This window comes from Staurois parvus, unplaced genomic scaffold (genome assembly GCF_062004578.1).
Source record: "Staurois parvus isolate SC_StPar_1 unplaced genomic scaffold, SC_StPar_1.0 ptg001805l, whole genome shotgun sequence".
In the NCBI taxonomy this organism is placed as follows: Eukaryota; Metazoa; Chordata; class Amphibia; order Anura; family Ranidae; genus Staurois; species Staurois parvus.
The window spans coordinates 147,388-162,496 of NW_028319601.1; the positions used below are offsets into that span (position 1 = coordinate 147,388).

The 15,109-nt window shown below is 40.8% G+C and overlaps 1 protein-coding gene across 1 annotated transcript in view; it reads right to left on the minus strand.

The window, feature by feature from the left end:
* RORA (RAR related orphan receptor A) overlaps positions 1–15,109 on the minus strand; it is a 596,842-nt gene that overhangs the window by 18,060 nt on the left and 563,673 nt on the right. The window contains exons 5-6 of the mRNA XM_089663931.1: positions 4,522–4,911; positions 1,140–1,261 (exon numbers count right to left, since the gene is read on the minus strand). Coding sequence (XP_089520057.1) covers positions 1,140–1,261; positions 4,522–4,911 — 512 coding nt within the window. The remainder of the gene's footprint in view (positions 1–1,139; positions 1,262–4,521; positions 4,912–15,109) is intronic.

Genomic DNA, 15,109 nt, shown 5'->3' on the forward strand with positions numbered 1-15,109 from the left:
GAAGATCTACTTTGATAGTCAAGTAAAAATAATTTGTCATTATGTCAAGTCCTGATGTAAACTGAAAAAAAAAAAAAAAAAGCATAAAATGCAGCAAGCCAGGAAAGGGAGGGGGAGAACAGGAACAGGAATTTGGAGGGATGAAATGCTGGGGTTCAACACGGGGGTGCGGAAGAGGGGGCTTGATAGTGAATGAGATATGACCTCAGCTACACAAGGAGTGCCTTGTTCAGTATGTCTACAGACCCACAGACTTGGGGAGGGATAATTGACAATAAATGGGTAGCAGAAAGTGTAGCCTGTGCATGTAAGGCTCAGATATGAGTTCCTCATGTACAGTGTATGTATAATCATACATGGACAACAGAAATTCTAAATGCTCAATACACATTGATAAACATATTATTTCCTTAAGATGATGTCTTTTTTTTTTTTATATGTATATCTAATAAAACATGGAAAATACTGCTCCTACAGACATAAAAAGGCAATGCTTGAAAACATAAGTTCAATGTGGAAATAAAAACCTTTTCTCTGGCAGAATGATATTTCCAGGATGGCACAAACCCTCCTGTATCTACAAAGGATATTCTGAACTGGCACACTACTTGGAAGCCAATACCTCAATCTGACACTACCAGTGTACTCAAGGGGAGTTATTCTAGGTTATAATGAATGCTTTCATTCACTGCTTTCTTTATCTCCCTTCCTCTGCCCTATTCCCTAGCTTCTCTATGTACTGGATTTTCTTTACATGTTTCCATTATGAAAAATGGGAACAAAACTACAGTAAGTATTAATGTGCAGTAATTCAGCATACAACACTATAAAAACCCAACGCATATGTTATATGAAATAGCAAATGCATTACAGATTATCAAAATGATCAGCTTTGTTTCAATCACAAAACAAGCTCATTTGTGTAATAATGCAAAGCAATAATATCTGCCCATTAATATTTAGCTACAATCAGAAGAATAAAATCTCACATCATAAAAAATAAACAGTAAATAGATTTTTGGTTTATTTTTAATTACACCAGAACTCATAAATTCCTGAATGACACAATGATTCGACACCTGTTGCATGTCTGGGATTCAGGTCTGCACAAATGTAGCAGTTATCAGGACAATTTTTACCTTGCTCTGATAGTTTTCAATCTCTTCCTGCAGAAAGGTCTGCCATGTTATCTGCTGGAGCTCTTCACGTAAATACTGGCAGGTTTCCATATGGGATTTGGAGATGTTCTGAGCAAGATGTTCTGTAGATAAGAAATAATAGTAATCAAAATGTCAAACTGCAGACACTGCTTTCTGTAAATGAATGGGTTAAATGCCAAATCAATTAAACTTGCACTTGAACGTGAAAGTCCCAAGGATAACGTAAAAGTCCCAAGGATAAAGTGAACGTGAAAGTCCCAAGGATAACGTGAACGTGAAAGTCCCAAGGATAACGTGAACGTGAAAGTCCCAAGGATAAAGTGAACGTGAAAGTCCCAAGGATAAAGTGAACGTGAAAGTCCCAAGGATAACGTGAACGTGAAAGTCCCAAGGATAACGTGAACGTGAAAGTCCCAAGGATAACGTGAACGTGAAAGTCCCAAGGATAACGTGAACGTGAAAGTCCCAAGGATAAAGTGAACGTGAAAGTCCCAAGGATAAAGTGAACGTGAAAGTCCCAAGGAAAAAGTGAACGTGAAAGTCGCAAGGATAAAGTGAACGTGAAAGTCCCAAGGAAAAAGTGAACGTGAAAGTCCCAAGGATAAAGTGAACGTGAAAGTCGCAAGGAAAAAGTGAACAAGAAAGTCCCAAGGAAAAAGTGAACGTGAAAGTCCCAAGGAAAAAGTGAACGTGAAAGTCCCAAGGAAAAAGTAAACGTGAAAGTCCCAAGGAAAAAGTGAACGTGAAAGTCCCAAGGAAAAAGTGAACGTGAAAGTCGCAAGGATAAAGTGAACGTGAAAGTCGCAAGGATAAAGTGAACGTGAAAGGTCCATGGATAAAGTGAACGTGAAAGGTCCAAGGATAAAGTGAACGTGAAAGGTCCAAGGATAAAGTGATCTTGTACTCCTTTTAAACTTCAGAGTGAACTCCTGCCTAAAGGTCATGTCACTTTGCTGACTCTTTCTACCAAATCATTATGATTTAAAGTGGTTCTAAAGGCAGAAGGTTTTTAACATTAATGCAGTCTCTGCATCAAAGTAATAAACCTTCTGTGATTAGCTCCCAGCCTGCCCACCCCCTCCCCCTCAACCCCCAAATACTTACCTGAGTCCAAACTTGATCCAGCGCTGTGCTTGAGAGCAGCAGCGCACTCTATCTCCTCACTAGACAGTAGGTGTGGGGTAGGGCCGAGCCACGCTGTATGTGTCAAAAGACGCACACATCCCAGCTCAAGATTGAGCCTGCACTAGTGTCCCCATATCAAGCAGCTTGCTATGGGGGCACTTGGAAGGGAGAAAGAGCCAGGAGTGCCACAGGGAGACCCCAGAAGAGAAGGATTGGGGCGGTTCTGTGTAAAACCGCTGCACAAAGCAGGAGAGTATGGAGTCTTATTTTTTTTTAAGTGTACCTTTACAATCACTTTAACTCACGTTATCTTATGATAATGCATTTTTGTTGCATTAGCCATTTGGATATTTCGCTCTATGGTTGCTCTACTGCTAGCAATTACAAGTGCACAGAGTTTCAGCCAATGGGGAAGTGACATTCATTAGGCAAAGTGGCAGCTGTATTTCAATGATTCTGCCCCTGGGAGGTGTAGAGTGACTGGCAGACTGATCACTGTGATATGGCTCTAAGAGCAGACATCCCAAGATGCCTGACATCCAGAAAAGCCGATTCTCTGCCCTTCTCTAATTTGGCTTCACTTGGTTATTGGGCCTGGACTTTCCCGACTTCAATATTAAAGCCTAACTAAAAACTCTCAAAATACCTTCACACCTCCCAGTCCACCAGGCTAGACAGCCACCGTCATCTTCTCCCCGGCCACTTCTGGGTGCCAGGTTTTTGGCCTCTTGATTAGCTGGTAGGTGAATGACGTCATCTTTGCACATGTCAGTCATTCCGGCACAGCCAGAGTGTGCCAGGAATGCATGCTGAGCTGTGCAAGGCTGTGAACAGGCAGGTAAGTGTTTGTTCTTGCAGAAGAGATATAGCACATAAGGAGATGCCTGCTTGCAGTTTTCACTGGTTAAGTTTAGTTCCACTTTAAGCCCTATCAACTGCCATTTTACTTTTTGGAAACATTGCTTCAGTGGCCAGTGAATGCATTAAAATGAAACTAAAAAAACGGGAAAAACAAAAATCTATGAGCACAGACTAGTTATCACAGAAGTGACATGTTATGTCTATTCTGCAATAAAAACTTACTTGCCTGTTTGCTGTCTTCTTTACAATATACACTGAGCTGTGTTTGCAAAAGCCCAGAATACATCCTCAGCATGGTGCCTATGTGGCGGGATAAATTAACTCCTGCACATGCTTTATGTCATCCTGTGCTGGCCACTCAAAACAGCCCAAATCCTGGCACCTCGAAGAAGCCGGGGAGAAGACGCTGGGGAGAGACCTTGTAGTCGTGGAATTGTTGGAGGTATTTGCAGCTTTATTTCTACTATATCACTTCACAGGGGTATAGTGGCTGGTGGGGCAAGACCAGGAAGTAAGGAATATCAGGCCCCAGTAAGTAAAGAGCAATTGAACCACAAAAGATGATTTTCTAGATATTAGCATCAAACACATTGTTCTATCTTCTCTCAGACAGGGGTCTTCCCTTTACACTGTGACTTCATGTGGGACTGTACAAAAATACTGACAGCGCAATGATGATTTTATGGCAAGTATAAGCAAAATGTCATAGATAAGTTTCCAGGCATAAACAGAGGTTTGAAGAATCAAAAGAAAAATCTTGCAAACTCATTTATAATGAAAGAAAAATCTAGCAAACTAATTAAAAAAAAATTGCTGTCGGATCTAAACTGAAGATACTTAATCATACGGTTACAACTTTATGGAAAGCCATGACATTGGTTTTTTTAGTCTTCTGGCCACAACTACATAGATCACTTTTATTCATTTATTTATAATTTGGAACCAGTTGTTGGTGTATTTTATGCCATTGCTAAATGTGACTGATATATCACAGATCAGCCTATTCATCTATCTATCTATAGAAAGGAAAAGTCAACCAAACCTCAGCTGCTCATTCGTGGCTTTTCTCTTTTCTATGTACAGGCAGAATTTATTTTCACATTATTCTTCATAAATGTTCAGTAATATATGTATGAAGGTGAGCTGCCAAATGTCCAGACTCTTGACAATTCTAATCAAACCAATTACAAAAGCAGATAGTGTTCCAGCAATGCTATTTTTTTTTCTTTCACCACATTGTCATCCTAAATATAATTTCCACTCTTGACAGCATCCAAGGCACAAGGCCAATAACAGGGCTAGAGAATACAGTTTAAAACATGATGACATTTCAGATATAGGCATCAATCCAACAGTTATTTTCCATGCAACTTACCAAGTTCTGCCATAGATATAGTTGGGGATGCTTCTCCATTAGTAAATGAGCAGTATGGGAAGAAGGACGAGGCAGGTGTATAGTCTGGTTCAGGTTTGATACCATTGACATCCAACCCAGACTGATCTGGGGATGGCTGGATATCTAGGTAGAAGCTGCTCACCGCTGACTCTGTTTTGCCTTCATCAGGCGTGTGCCCTTCCATATATCCTCCCAGGTCATCTCTCAGATCTGTGAGCCCATTGGGGGTCAGACCATATCCCGCTGGAGTTAGTGGCTCTGCCTCCCCTGGCTGCTGCTGGTGATCCCGCTGCTGCTGCATGCGATGTTTCTGCACTTCCGCATATAAGCTGTCCCTCTGCTTTTTAGACATGCGGCCAAACTTTACAGCTGGAGGGAGGTAAAAAGCAATAAAGATGAGCAAAAAATGGAAAGTTGAGTCTTGAGTAACACACAAAAAGCTTTTAACATTCCTTTTAGAACATTCTTTTTTTACAAAATGCCCACTATTGTATTGATCAACTTCCAGCATCGAAGTATGTACTACAGAAAGTATGCAACATCACCAGTGCATTCTAGTTCTAAAATATTTTCAATATAGTGTTGTCCATTTATTTTCTTTCCTTATCGATTTTATGTCTAAAATACAAAATACTGTAATATTTTTTCTTTTTTAGTTTACAGGCGTACCTCGGTTTACGAACGCCTCAGTTAATGTAATTTTCAGTTTACAAATGAGAATCCATTGAAAATAATGACTCGGTTTACAAAAATTTTTTCTCAATACGAACGGATTAATTGGTTTTCAATGCATTTACAAACTTTTTTTTAATCATGTCCCTGTACAGTATTTATGCCTTTAAAGTGCACTTTATAGTTTTGAACAGCTAAATCTTTTTTGGACTTTTTTCTGACCTCCGGAACAGATTAATTTGTTTTCAATGCATTCCTATGGGAAACCGCATTTCGGTTTTTGAATTTTTTGCAATACTAAAAGTCCCACAGAACGCATTAAATTCATAAACCGAGGTACACCTGTACTTTATTTGCCCCAGAAAAAAAATGGATTAAATACCAAGATTCAACCCTACAGACTTCAACAGAGCTAGGTGAAAAGTTTTGGATTTTTAACATTTTGAGGATATTCCATGACCATGAATCGAACCCGAGGAGATTTCACTAACCCCTCGTTAGAGTATTGCCCTGTCCCTACTAACTGTGGCAAGCAAAGACAAAATGTTACAGAAACTAATTAACACCAATGTAAGGGATCTGGAAAATGATCATATCGCTTACAAAGGTGTATGCATTCACATGAGCTCTGGGCAGTACCGTCTCCTGAACAGAACCTCGGTGAATTGGCCTCGAGAGCGCATTCTTCACAGTAATAGCTTTCTTTAATTACAGACATAGCAAGAACTGTGATGTACTGCTACAGCCTATAACAACCAGTAGAATTGTAGCTGTTAATTGACTGATTATTGCCAGAACAAGAACATTTCTAAAAAGCAGCTACAAGTTGCTGCACATAATTAATCTTCCCACCATGCTTTTAAAACCTTTTACTCTGATGGCAATAAATACAATTTCCAGGAGCAATAAAGATGCTGTGTCTGCTTGGAAGCTCTCAATCAGTACTGGACATATCCCAGTCGCTGTAGTAACATTGGCTGGTTACAGGAAAACAACCTTCCTGCTCGTGTGGATCACACTGTAAACACTGAGAACATTGGGCAGACTACTGTTACAGAACACACTGCCATCTTTGTGCGCCCAATGAAGGGCTGCTTGCAGTAGTGTGTAGTGAGTAACAGAAACTGAAGATAGGACATTAAGGGGATGGAGAGGGAGGAAGCACAGTGGCTAATTGGTTATCACTTCCGCCTGGCAGTACTGGGGTTGTTGGTTCGAATCCCAGCCACGGCACCACCTGTCTGGAGTTTGCATGTTCTCCCTGTGCCTGCGTGGGTTTCCTCCGGGTACTCCGGTTTCCTCACACACTACAAAGACATGCTGGTAGGCGAACTGACTCCTGTCTAAATTGTCCCTAGTATGTGTATGTATGAATGTGAGTTAGGGACTTTAGATTGTAAGCTCCTTGAGGGTCAGGGACTGATGTGAATGTACAATATATGTGTAAAGCACTACGTAAATTGACAGCGCTATAAAAGTACCTGAAATAAATAATCTGGTGCAGGCAAATGCACTGCCTTTGCAACTTTTGTTTGGGGTGTCATTAACTTTGCACTGACAGCACTGCAGATCACATGGGCAGTGTGATTTAAATGCAGTCTGGGAAACAGGCATGGAATGTGAGTTTCCAGCACTGTGTTCTAGTGTGAACGGGCCCTTAAAGACATGGATTTTTTTCATAGTTACATTGATCCAGCTTAGAAGTGTGGATATGAAATAACTTTCAGACCACTGTGGAAGCAAAGAATCAATGTAGTAGTCACCTCCACTACAGTGATCAACACTGTCAGGAAGACAGCAGCAATCACTGTAACATCAGCAACTATTACATTGATTCTCTGCTTCCACAGATGTGTAAATTGACAGCGCAACCTGAATAAAATAAAATAAATAAAGACACATACAATCATGTGGAAGAGGGACAAGTCTAGTAAAATGTGGAGGAAATGAGCCTGGAGTTGTACACGCTGCTAGTCTACTGCAGTCTTTAGCTAATCTTCTAGTAGTTGTAGTAATTGGTCAAGCATACCGTACGAGCCACTGCTGGCAGAACTTGCTGGGATTAAAATTTAAAATATTCTTTAGGAGATTAAAGGCCAAGTTCACCTTTAAGGAAAAAAAATAACAAATGCACATATTTCTGCAATATAAAATATGTGCATTTATTATTTTTCCTACAGGAGACCACAAAGCATTGCACCTGTAATCAGTAGATTGCAGGGGTAATGTCAGACTCCTACACACTCCAACTTTCTGCCTGTACCTCCTTTCAGTTAGGAATCAGCTCACTCGTAGTCCACAGAGATCTAAAGACATCTGCTGCGGTGGCAGATGGGACTTGTAGTTTATTCATTCAGAGCTTTCTTAGAATGAATGACACGGCAATGTGGGTGGCGCTCTGGGGGTGGAAAGCAGGTGATTCGGAACATGTTACATACTCTAGAGATGTAACATGTTCCTAAAAGTGAATGTATCCTTTAAAGTGGGTGTAAAGGCTCAAGGTTTTTAAACTTCATACATCCTATGAAGGGGAGACAGAGGAGGAGGGGCTGAGCCACAGTTCTGCTTGTGAATGGACACACAGAGCAGTAGCTCGAGAGCGACCCTGCTTTGGTGCCCCCATAGCAAGCTGTTTGCTCTGGGGGCAGTCAGAAGGAGGGAGGGGCAGGAGTGCTGTCGGGTGACCCGAGAAGAGGAAGATCAGGGCTGCTCTGTTTAAAACCACTACACAGAGCAGGTAAGTATGACATGTTTGTTATTTTTTCTTAATGCTGTTAACATCACTTTAACGTTTATCGACATGGGCCGGACAGGAGTGCTGCCGAAGCGGGTGGATGTTTCTAAATGTCCCCCCGCATCCATTGCCTATATGCAATCCCTGGGAGCGCGTGGCACTGAGATTGGTGCCCGCTGTGTCCGGAGGAGACACCAGAACACAGATCATTGTACGGGACCTCTGTGTGAGGTCTTGATTCATGTGATCACTGATTGGCCAATCAGTGATCACATGAACAGTAGTAAAGAAGCTGTCACTTCCTGACATCTTTGTTTACTACTTGTGAAATATGTGAATGATCACAGAGGTCACGTGGTACAAGGCTATTCACAACAGCATTGTACCATGTGACAAACTGTGACCAATCACAGCTCACACAGTATTTCTGAATGGCTGCAGGAATGCAGCCAGAGAGAAGGAGAAATGATTGCTTTTACAGTCTTTATGGGTGTAAAAGTAATCAATGTAAAAAAAGAAAAGAAAAAATCTTCATCACCCCCCACAAGTAGTACAGTGTCACAATGGTGACACCGTACTGCTAGGGTAGCAGTATATTAATAAATAAATAATATAAAAAAATAAAAAGTAAAAATGTAAAACGTGTTTTTAAAAATTATAACTTTAGTTTATAAACTAATTTGGGGTTTTTTGTTTTTTTTCTACTAAAAAGATAAATACATTTTGGCCAAGATTTATGAAGAAATATTATTTATTTGCAAACTTTTATAAGAAAAATACTTTTTTTAAAAAAAAATTGAACTTTCATTTATATAGCAAACAAATTAAAAATCCAATGGTGAATAAATACCACCAAAATAAAGTTTTATCTGTCTCAAAAAAATGCGAACACATTTATATGGGTACAGTGTTGCATGACCACGTAATTGTCATTCAAAGTGTGATAGCACTGAAAGCTGAAAATTGGCCTGGACTGGATGGGGGTGAAAGTGTTCCGACTTGAAGTGGTTAAAGAGAAGGTTTTAAGAAGAGAAATTAATAAGCCGCCATTGCCAACCTCCTTCTGAAAATGTTAGTTGCCTGGCTGTCTCTAGCTTGAATACTTTTGTAGTCACCACCTCAATCAAATATGAACCATTAAAGGCAGAGCAAAGACAGAGCTCCTGACTTGATTGTATTTTTCCAAGCCACTAGATTTACTGCCTTCACTGATCAATATGACCGTCAGGCAGCTAAAACTTTTAGAAGAAAGATCAGCAATGGCAGCCTCCATATTTTCAGAATCACAATATACTAGGTAGCAGGACAGAGTGAAATGTAACATAAGTAAATGAGAACACTTGCATCATTGACTATATGCATCGTCCAGACGTGGGCAGCTGAAGACTTACACTGTGTGTGGGATGGCATTATGTATGACATACACTGTGCTGGTGTGTTACAGTGGACAAGCTCCTGAGATTTTCAGTTGATTTAAAAAAGCAAATTGTGCTTCCTTGTATTAGACAGTGAACAGAAGTGACGGCTAGAGCCCCAGGCTGTGCTGTGTGTATAGCTGGTTCTTCCAGTCACTAGACTGGATATGAAGAGTTATGTATTGCTGTGCAAGAGTTGGGTTAGCTACAAACATTAAAATTTCAATAAATCAATAGATTCTCCAATTCAGCGTAGATGGAGGAATGTTCTTGCAGCCACTGCTCCCATGGCTGTCAGAATACCTGACAAAGTGACATGAATGGCTGCAGTCAAAGTCTGTACTTTCCACCAGTCTCCTTAAAATTTCAGACAGCAGTTTTTAAAGCCTAGTCGTGGAAACAGGGCCACTCACTGCTTGTATTTTGGCTGATTCACCAGGAATCAGGAAAAACTGAGCCCTGTATGGCCAGATTTCTCTCCTTTAGTCCTCCATTGAAGCTAAACAGTGTCAATGGATTAATCTCCCCTACTGGCTATTGTACTCAGTCAACCACTGTTTGAATGCCTGAACAGGGACTGCATCTGAGAGGATGCAGTCACTCCTCGACAAACATTTTTCCACCCAGCCCCACCCCCTTTGATTTTTTTTTTTTAATCAAACTGGTCAAACTGATTGATGCCAACAGGGCCACCACAGCTCAAATTGCGAATGATTCAGTAGGAATCAGCTGAAATCTGAACCATGTATTGCCAGTAAAGTAAAGTACAGCCAAAGCTCTTTGAGTATGGATCACAGGAGTGCAGTTCGTTGTGCACTCCTGTAACCTGTTTTCAGCTGACAGCAGGGGTGGGGGGGATCAAAGCAGAGACTTATAGCCACCAGCTCTTTGCTCAAGGAGCACTGAGCGATCAATGGATTTTGATCGCTCAGATTTCGGTCTTAGAGCTGGCAGGGGATGGATGCAGCATTAAAAAAAAAAAAAATTCTGCAACTTCTCTTTTAAAGATGCTGGACCGAGACTCGCTACCTACTGAGTCACTAACCTGGCATACAAGCATTTATCAGTCACACTTACAGGAAATCTTGTTCAGGTAATACCACTTTATATGCTACCAGCTGTCACCCATCCCACACTATCAGTGCCATTCCCTATGGTGAATTTACGCGAGCTTGATGTAACTGCTCTACAGAACAGGCTTTTCAGAGGGAATGTATAAACATCATATCACGTTTATCTGATAGGGGTTATGATAGGGATGGTATATTGCAAGGGTTGAACAGAGCCAGATCTAGGAACAGAAAGGATCTTTTATAATCAAAAATGTGATAAAATTAAATATAATAAAATATATAAATTAACCACAAATAATAGAGCTACCCTTAAACATAAATAAATAAATCCACCACCAAATATGTGCATTAATTATTAAATGGCGTTGTTGCGATCACGTGATCCGGACACATGGGTTGGCGTGCATGGTGACATCACTGGTTAACCACGCCCTAACGCGCTTCGTCATACGACTTCGTCCGGATCACGTGATCGCAACAACTCCATCTTGGTTGCAGGCAGGCTGGTGAGACGCTGCTGATAGAGCTGGATGCTCTTATGTGTTAAAGATTGTAACAAATGCTTGAATTTTCTGACTCAATGTGAGTGCGATTTTATGGGGGGGGTATTTGAATAAAATTTTCTACATACGTTATTGCACTATGGCGAGTATTTTTTATTCTACCTACATGTACTATATGGAGTTGTTTGGATATCTCTAAGCTGGAGCTAAGCTGCGGAGTGTTGGATAAACAAAGATATGCTGGTTATTCACCAGCTTTTGGTGAGTGTGCAATTTGATGGGGTGTTAAAGCACTGGAGTTTGCACTGGTGATGGAAGACTTCATAGCTTCATTTACTGAGGATCATATGCAATATTGATGTGTGGACTTTACTGAATGGACTCTATGAGGACTCTTTATTTCTTTATTTATTATTTAATAATTAATGCACATATTTGGTGGTGGATTTATTTATTTATTTATGTTTAAGGGTAGCGCTATTATTTATGGTTAATTTTTATATTTTATTATATTTAATTTTATCACATTTTTTATTACAATTTACAGCAGGTTGATAGCAGCAGCTCCCATCTTAATATATTATGGTATCTTGTTTGAACCCATAGGCGCGATGATTTGAATCTTGTGGTGTTTGAGAGAGAGCAAGACAGGCACCTTTCAGAATTTTTATATATATATAAAAAGTTTACTAATATTTCCCTAGAAAGGATCTTTTGAATGATACGGTAAAAAAAAAAAGAAGCGTCATCATGATGACAATGGTCTGGTTACTGTCGTCAGCACTTATTTGAAAGAATATCATCGAATAATAAGGATTATTAAAAAGAATTTACCTATCCTATATGCAGATAAGAGTTTGCATACAGTATTACAAAAAGGTTGTCATTTTTCCAGACGACAGACACCAAGTTTAGGAACTCATTTGTCACCTAGCCTTTTTCTTTCTTCCTCTACGAGCTCTCAACCCACCTGAATAACTCACACAGACAATTATCCCGGTAAATAAGAAAACTTGCAGATATTGCCATTTAACTGTAATAGGGAAATCCTTCTCTTCTTTGACATCTGGGGAAGAGTTTCCCATACAACACTATATAAAACTGTGGCACTAGTTTTGTGTATCTATTGCAAACTACAGTATGTAGGGTGTACCACACGTTTCTTATGAACCGGAATTGGAAAGCACTTCTGTGACACTAATAATCTTAATACCAAGCACATTTTGAATGTGTCCAATCATTTTTAGGGATTGTCACGGAGGTGATCTGTCAGATTTCAGGTTCGGAGTCTCAATGTTTCAGAGGGGGAGATAAGGAGAGGAGGCTCCTCAACAGAGAGGCTTGGTGGATTTTTAAAATGACAGACTAGATACCCTCAAGGGTTAAATGTGAGATGGAATCTGGAAATACATTTGCATTAGAGGTTTCTCTGACATTTTGTGGTTATACAAGTTGGTTATTGTTTAAAGCAGAGTTCCACTAACACTGTAAAAAAATAAAAGTCAGCAGCTACAAAAAAACTGTAGCTGCTGACTTTTAAAAGACAGCCACTCACCTGCCCGATGATTCCACGGTGCCCTTCCTGCAGCCCGTTTCACTGGCCGTCCTGTGTTCCAGGCGCCAGCATCTTTAGTGTGGGCACCCAGCTGTGACAGCTTGCGGCTTCGCAGCTGTGTGCCCACTGCGCATGCGCAAAAAGTGCTGCGCTTCCTGAATGGCCCCGTAGCCTTCTGGGATCTGTCACGTGTCCCAGAAGTCTACAGGGAGGGAGGGGGGGAAGAACATCTTCCACTTCTGATCGCCTAGTGGGAACGGTACCTGTCAATTTCGGGTACCCGCTCCCCAAAGATGCCAATCCTTAATGGGGAGCAGGGGACCAATCTTTAAAGCAGAACTTCCCCTTTTGGGTGGAACTTCGCTTAAGGATATTTTTTTCTCCCTCTCTGCCCTCTGAGTTACATATATAATGTAATATTTTCTTTTTTAAATGTATTGATATGTATGAACTTGTTTATTCAATGTCTGCTTATTATGGTGGCTCAGACATGATATGGGCTGTCCATCTCAGCTGTTGCCATTTTCCATCACTATTTGCTTAATTGGCCAATTAGTGGGTGGAGCTTGTCCTACCCACCATATATATGCATTCTCTATGTTACTGTATAGGTTATGACGAAGGCTTGCTAAGCCGAAACGCATCAACCTTTGTACCTGGGATGTTTTTACTGTGGTTGGTTTAATAAAATGAAGATTTTAAATCAGTAGCGGTAGTGCGGATTGATTTCATTCATACAAGCATGCCACCAGTGAATCTGGAAAAAAGTCCCATGCTGCATACTTGTTACAGGGCAATAAACTACTATACTATGGCTACATCTCCTGCATTTGTGAGCTTTCTTGATGGAGCTGTTGTCCATGCCTGGATAGGAGAAGGTGCCTGAGAGGTGACGAAGACTACACACAAGAGGTTTTATTTCTATGACATGCTTGTTTGCTAGGCAGAGGGTAGCATTATTTTATGGTGAGTGTTTAGTGCATTCGGTGGCATTGGCATTTCCACCGAGAAAGGCTAATTTTTCATTTTGGATCTATAGGTGCAGAATTGATTTTCTGCACTGATGTGGACAGACTTTACGGTTTATGGACTTTTGTAAAAATCGATTTATTGTTTCTTATTGTTTATAACATTGTTTGTATATCACATATAGAGGTATTTGTGAGTGTTCTTTTTTTATAATTTTTGTTCTCATGTTGCATTGTATAATTATTTAGTTTTGGGTGCTGCAAATATTTCTTTTTATATATCTGTATGGGGTTTGTATATTTATCTGGTTTTGCAGGGAGCCTGCCCAGACCATAGTGCAGACTTTATACTTACATTGCTTCTTGTTACAGGGCAATGACTGGCTAAGCAGTGACCCAGAATTAGGAAGACGACCCTGCAGCCTGCCCCCACAAATCACGAATGGCAGCTCCCATATGTCTTGCAGGTTCCTTCAAGGTACGTTAGTTAATACTTGGAATGTCATGGGCAACATCTTGTTATAATGTGCACAGTACAGGTATGTGATGTGAATAGATTACGCTTAAAGTGATAGTAAAAGGCTCAGTTTTTTTTTTGTTTTTGTTTTTTTTTTAATTAAATAACAAACATGTACTATTCATCTGCTCTGTGCAATGGTTTGCACAGAGCAGCTCCAATCCCCTTCTTCTCGGGTCCCCTGCCGGCACTCCTGGACCTTCCTCCCCTGCTGAGGGCCCCAAAGCAAGCTGCTTACTATGGAAGCACTTGTGCATGCTCACTCCTGTGGCTCGCTCTGTGTGTCCATTGACACACAGAGAGGGCCACAGCCCCACTCCCCTCCCTTCTCACTGGCTGTGATTGATAGCAGCAGGAGCCAATGGCTCCCAGAAAAACAGCTCCCGATTTTATAGCTAGATTGAGATGGGGTTTAGGTAAGTATATGGGGGTGCTTGGGGAGGGGGTGGGGAGCAGAACACAGGTTTTCTACCTTCATGCATATGAAGGTAACGCATGACGGTAAAAAACCTTCAGCCCTTACAACCACTTTAAGGTAGATATAGTTTGATGCTGAAGTATTAGGAGGGCAGAACATGAACGCTACTTAGAGATGGAACAAGACAAAAGGTCCATGCAATATTTGAGTACCAAGTGTGTCTAGCAATATTTCATGTACTTTAAATATATGCTAATCATTCTGATTATGCTGCTTAGTATACTTACGAGTGCATAGTTGCAAGAGACATAATTGCTCGTTAAAGCGGACCTTCACTTTCTTCCACTACTTCCCTCCACTCTACCCCTCCTCCTCCACTAAGTAAGTATCAAGCCAGGTTTATTTTTTTGTTTTTGTCCAGCCCCACTTTCCCATGCACATCATTCGCCTTAGGCAAATAACATACACACTGCTTGCTGTTCCTCCTGGAATATGCATGTGACATACCCCAGGAGACATAGCCATCCATAGAGAAAAGGAAGAACCAGGAAGAGCTGGCAGGCCTCTCGATGACGTCAGAAAGAACATGTCGGCGCGGACACGGCTGTGATCAGGCGTGAGATGATCTCAGTGGGACAATGCTGGATCCGCTGAATGGGTGAGAATCTGAAATCTGCAGATACCACCTTAAGGTAAAAAAATAAAAACTAAA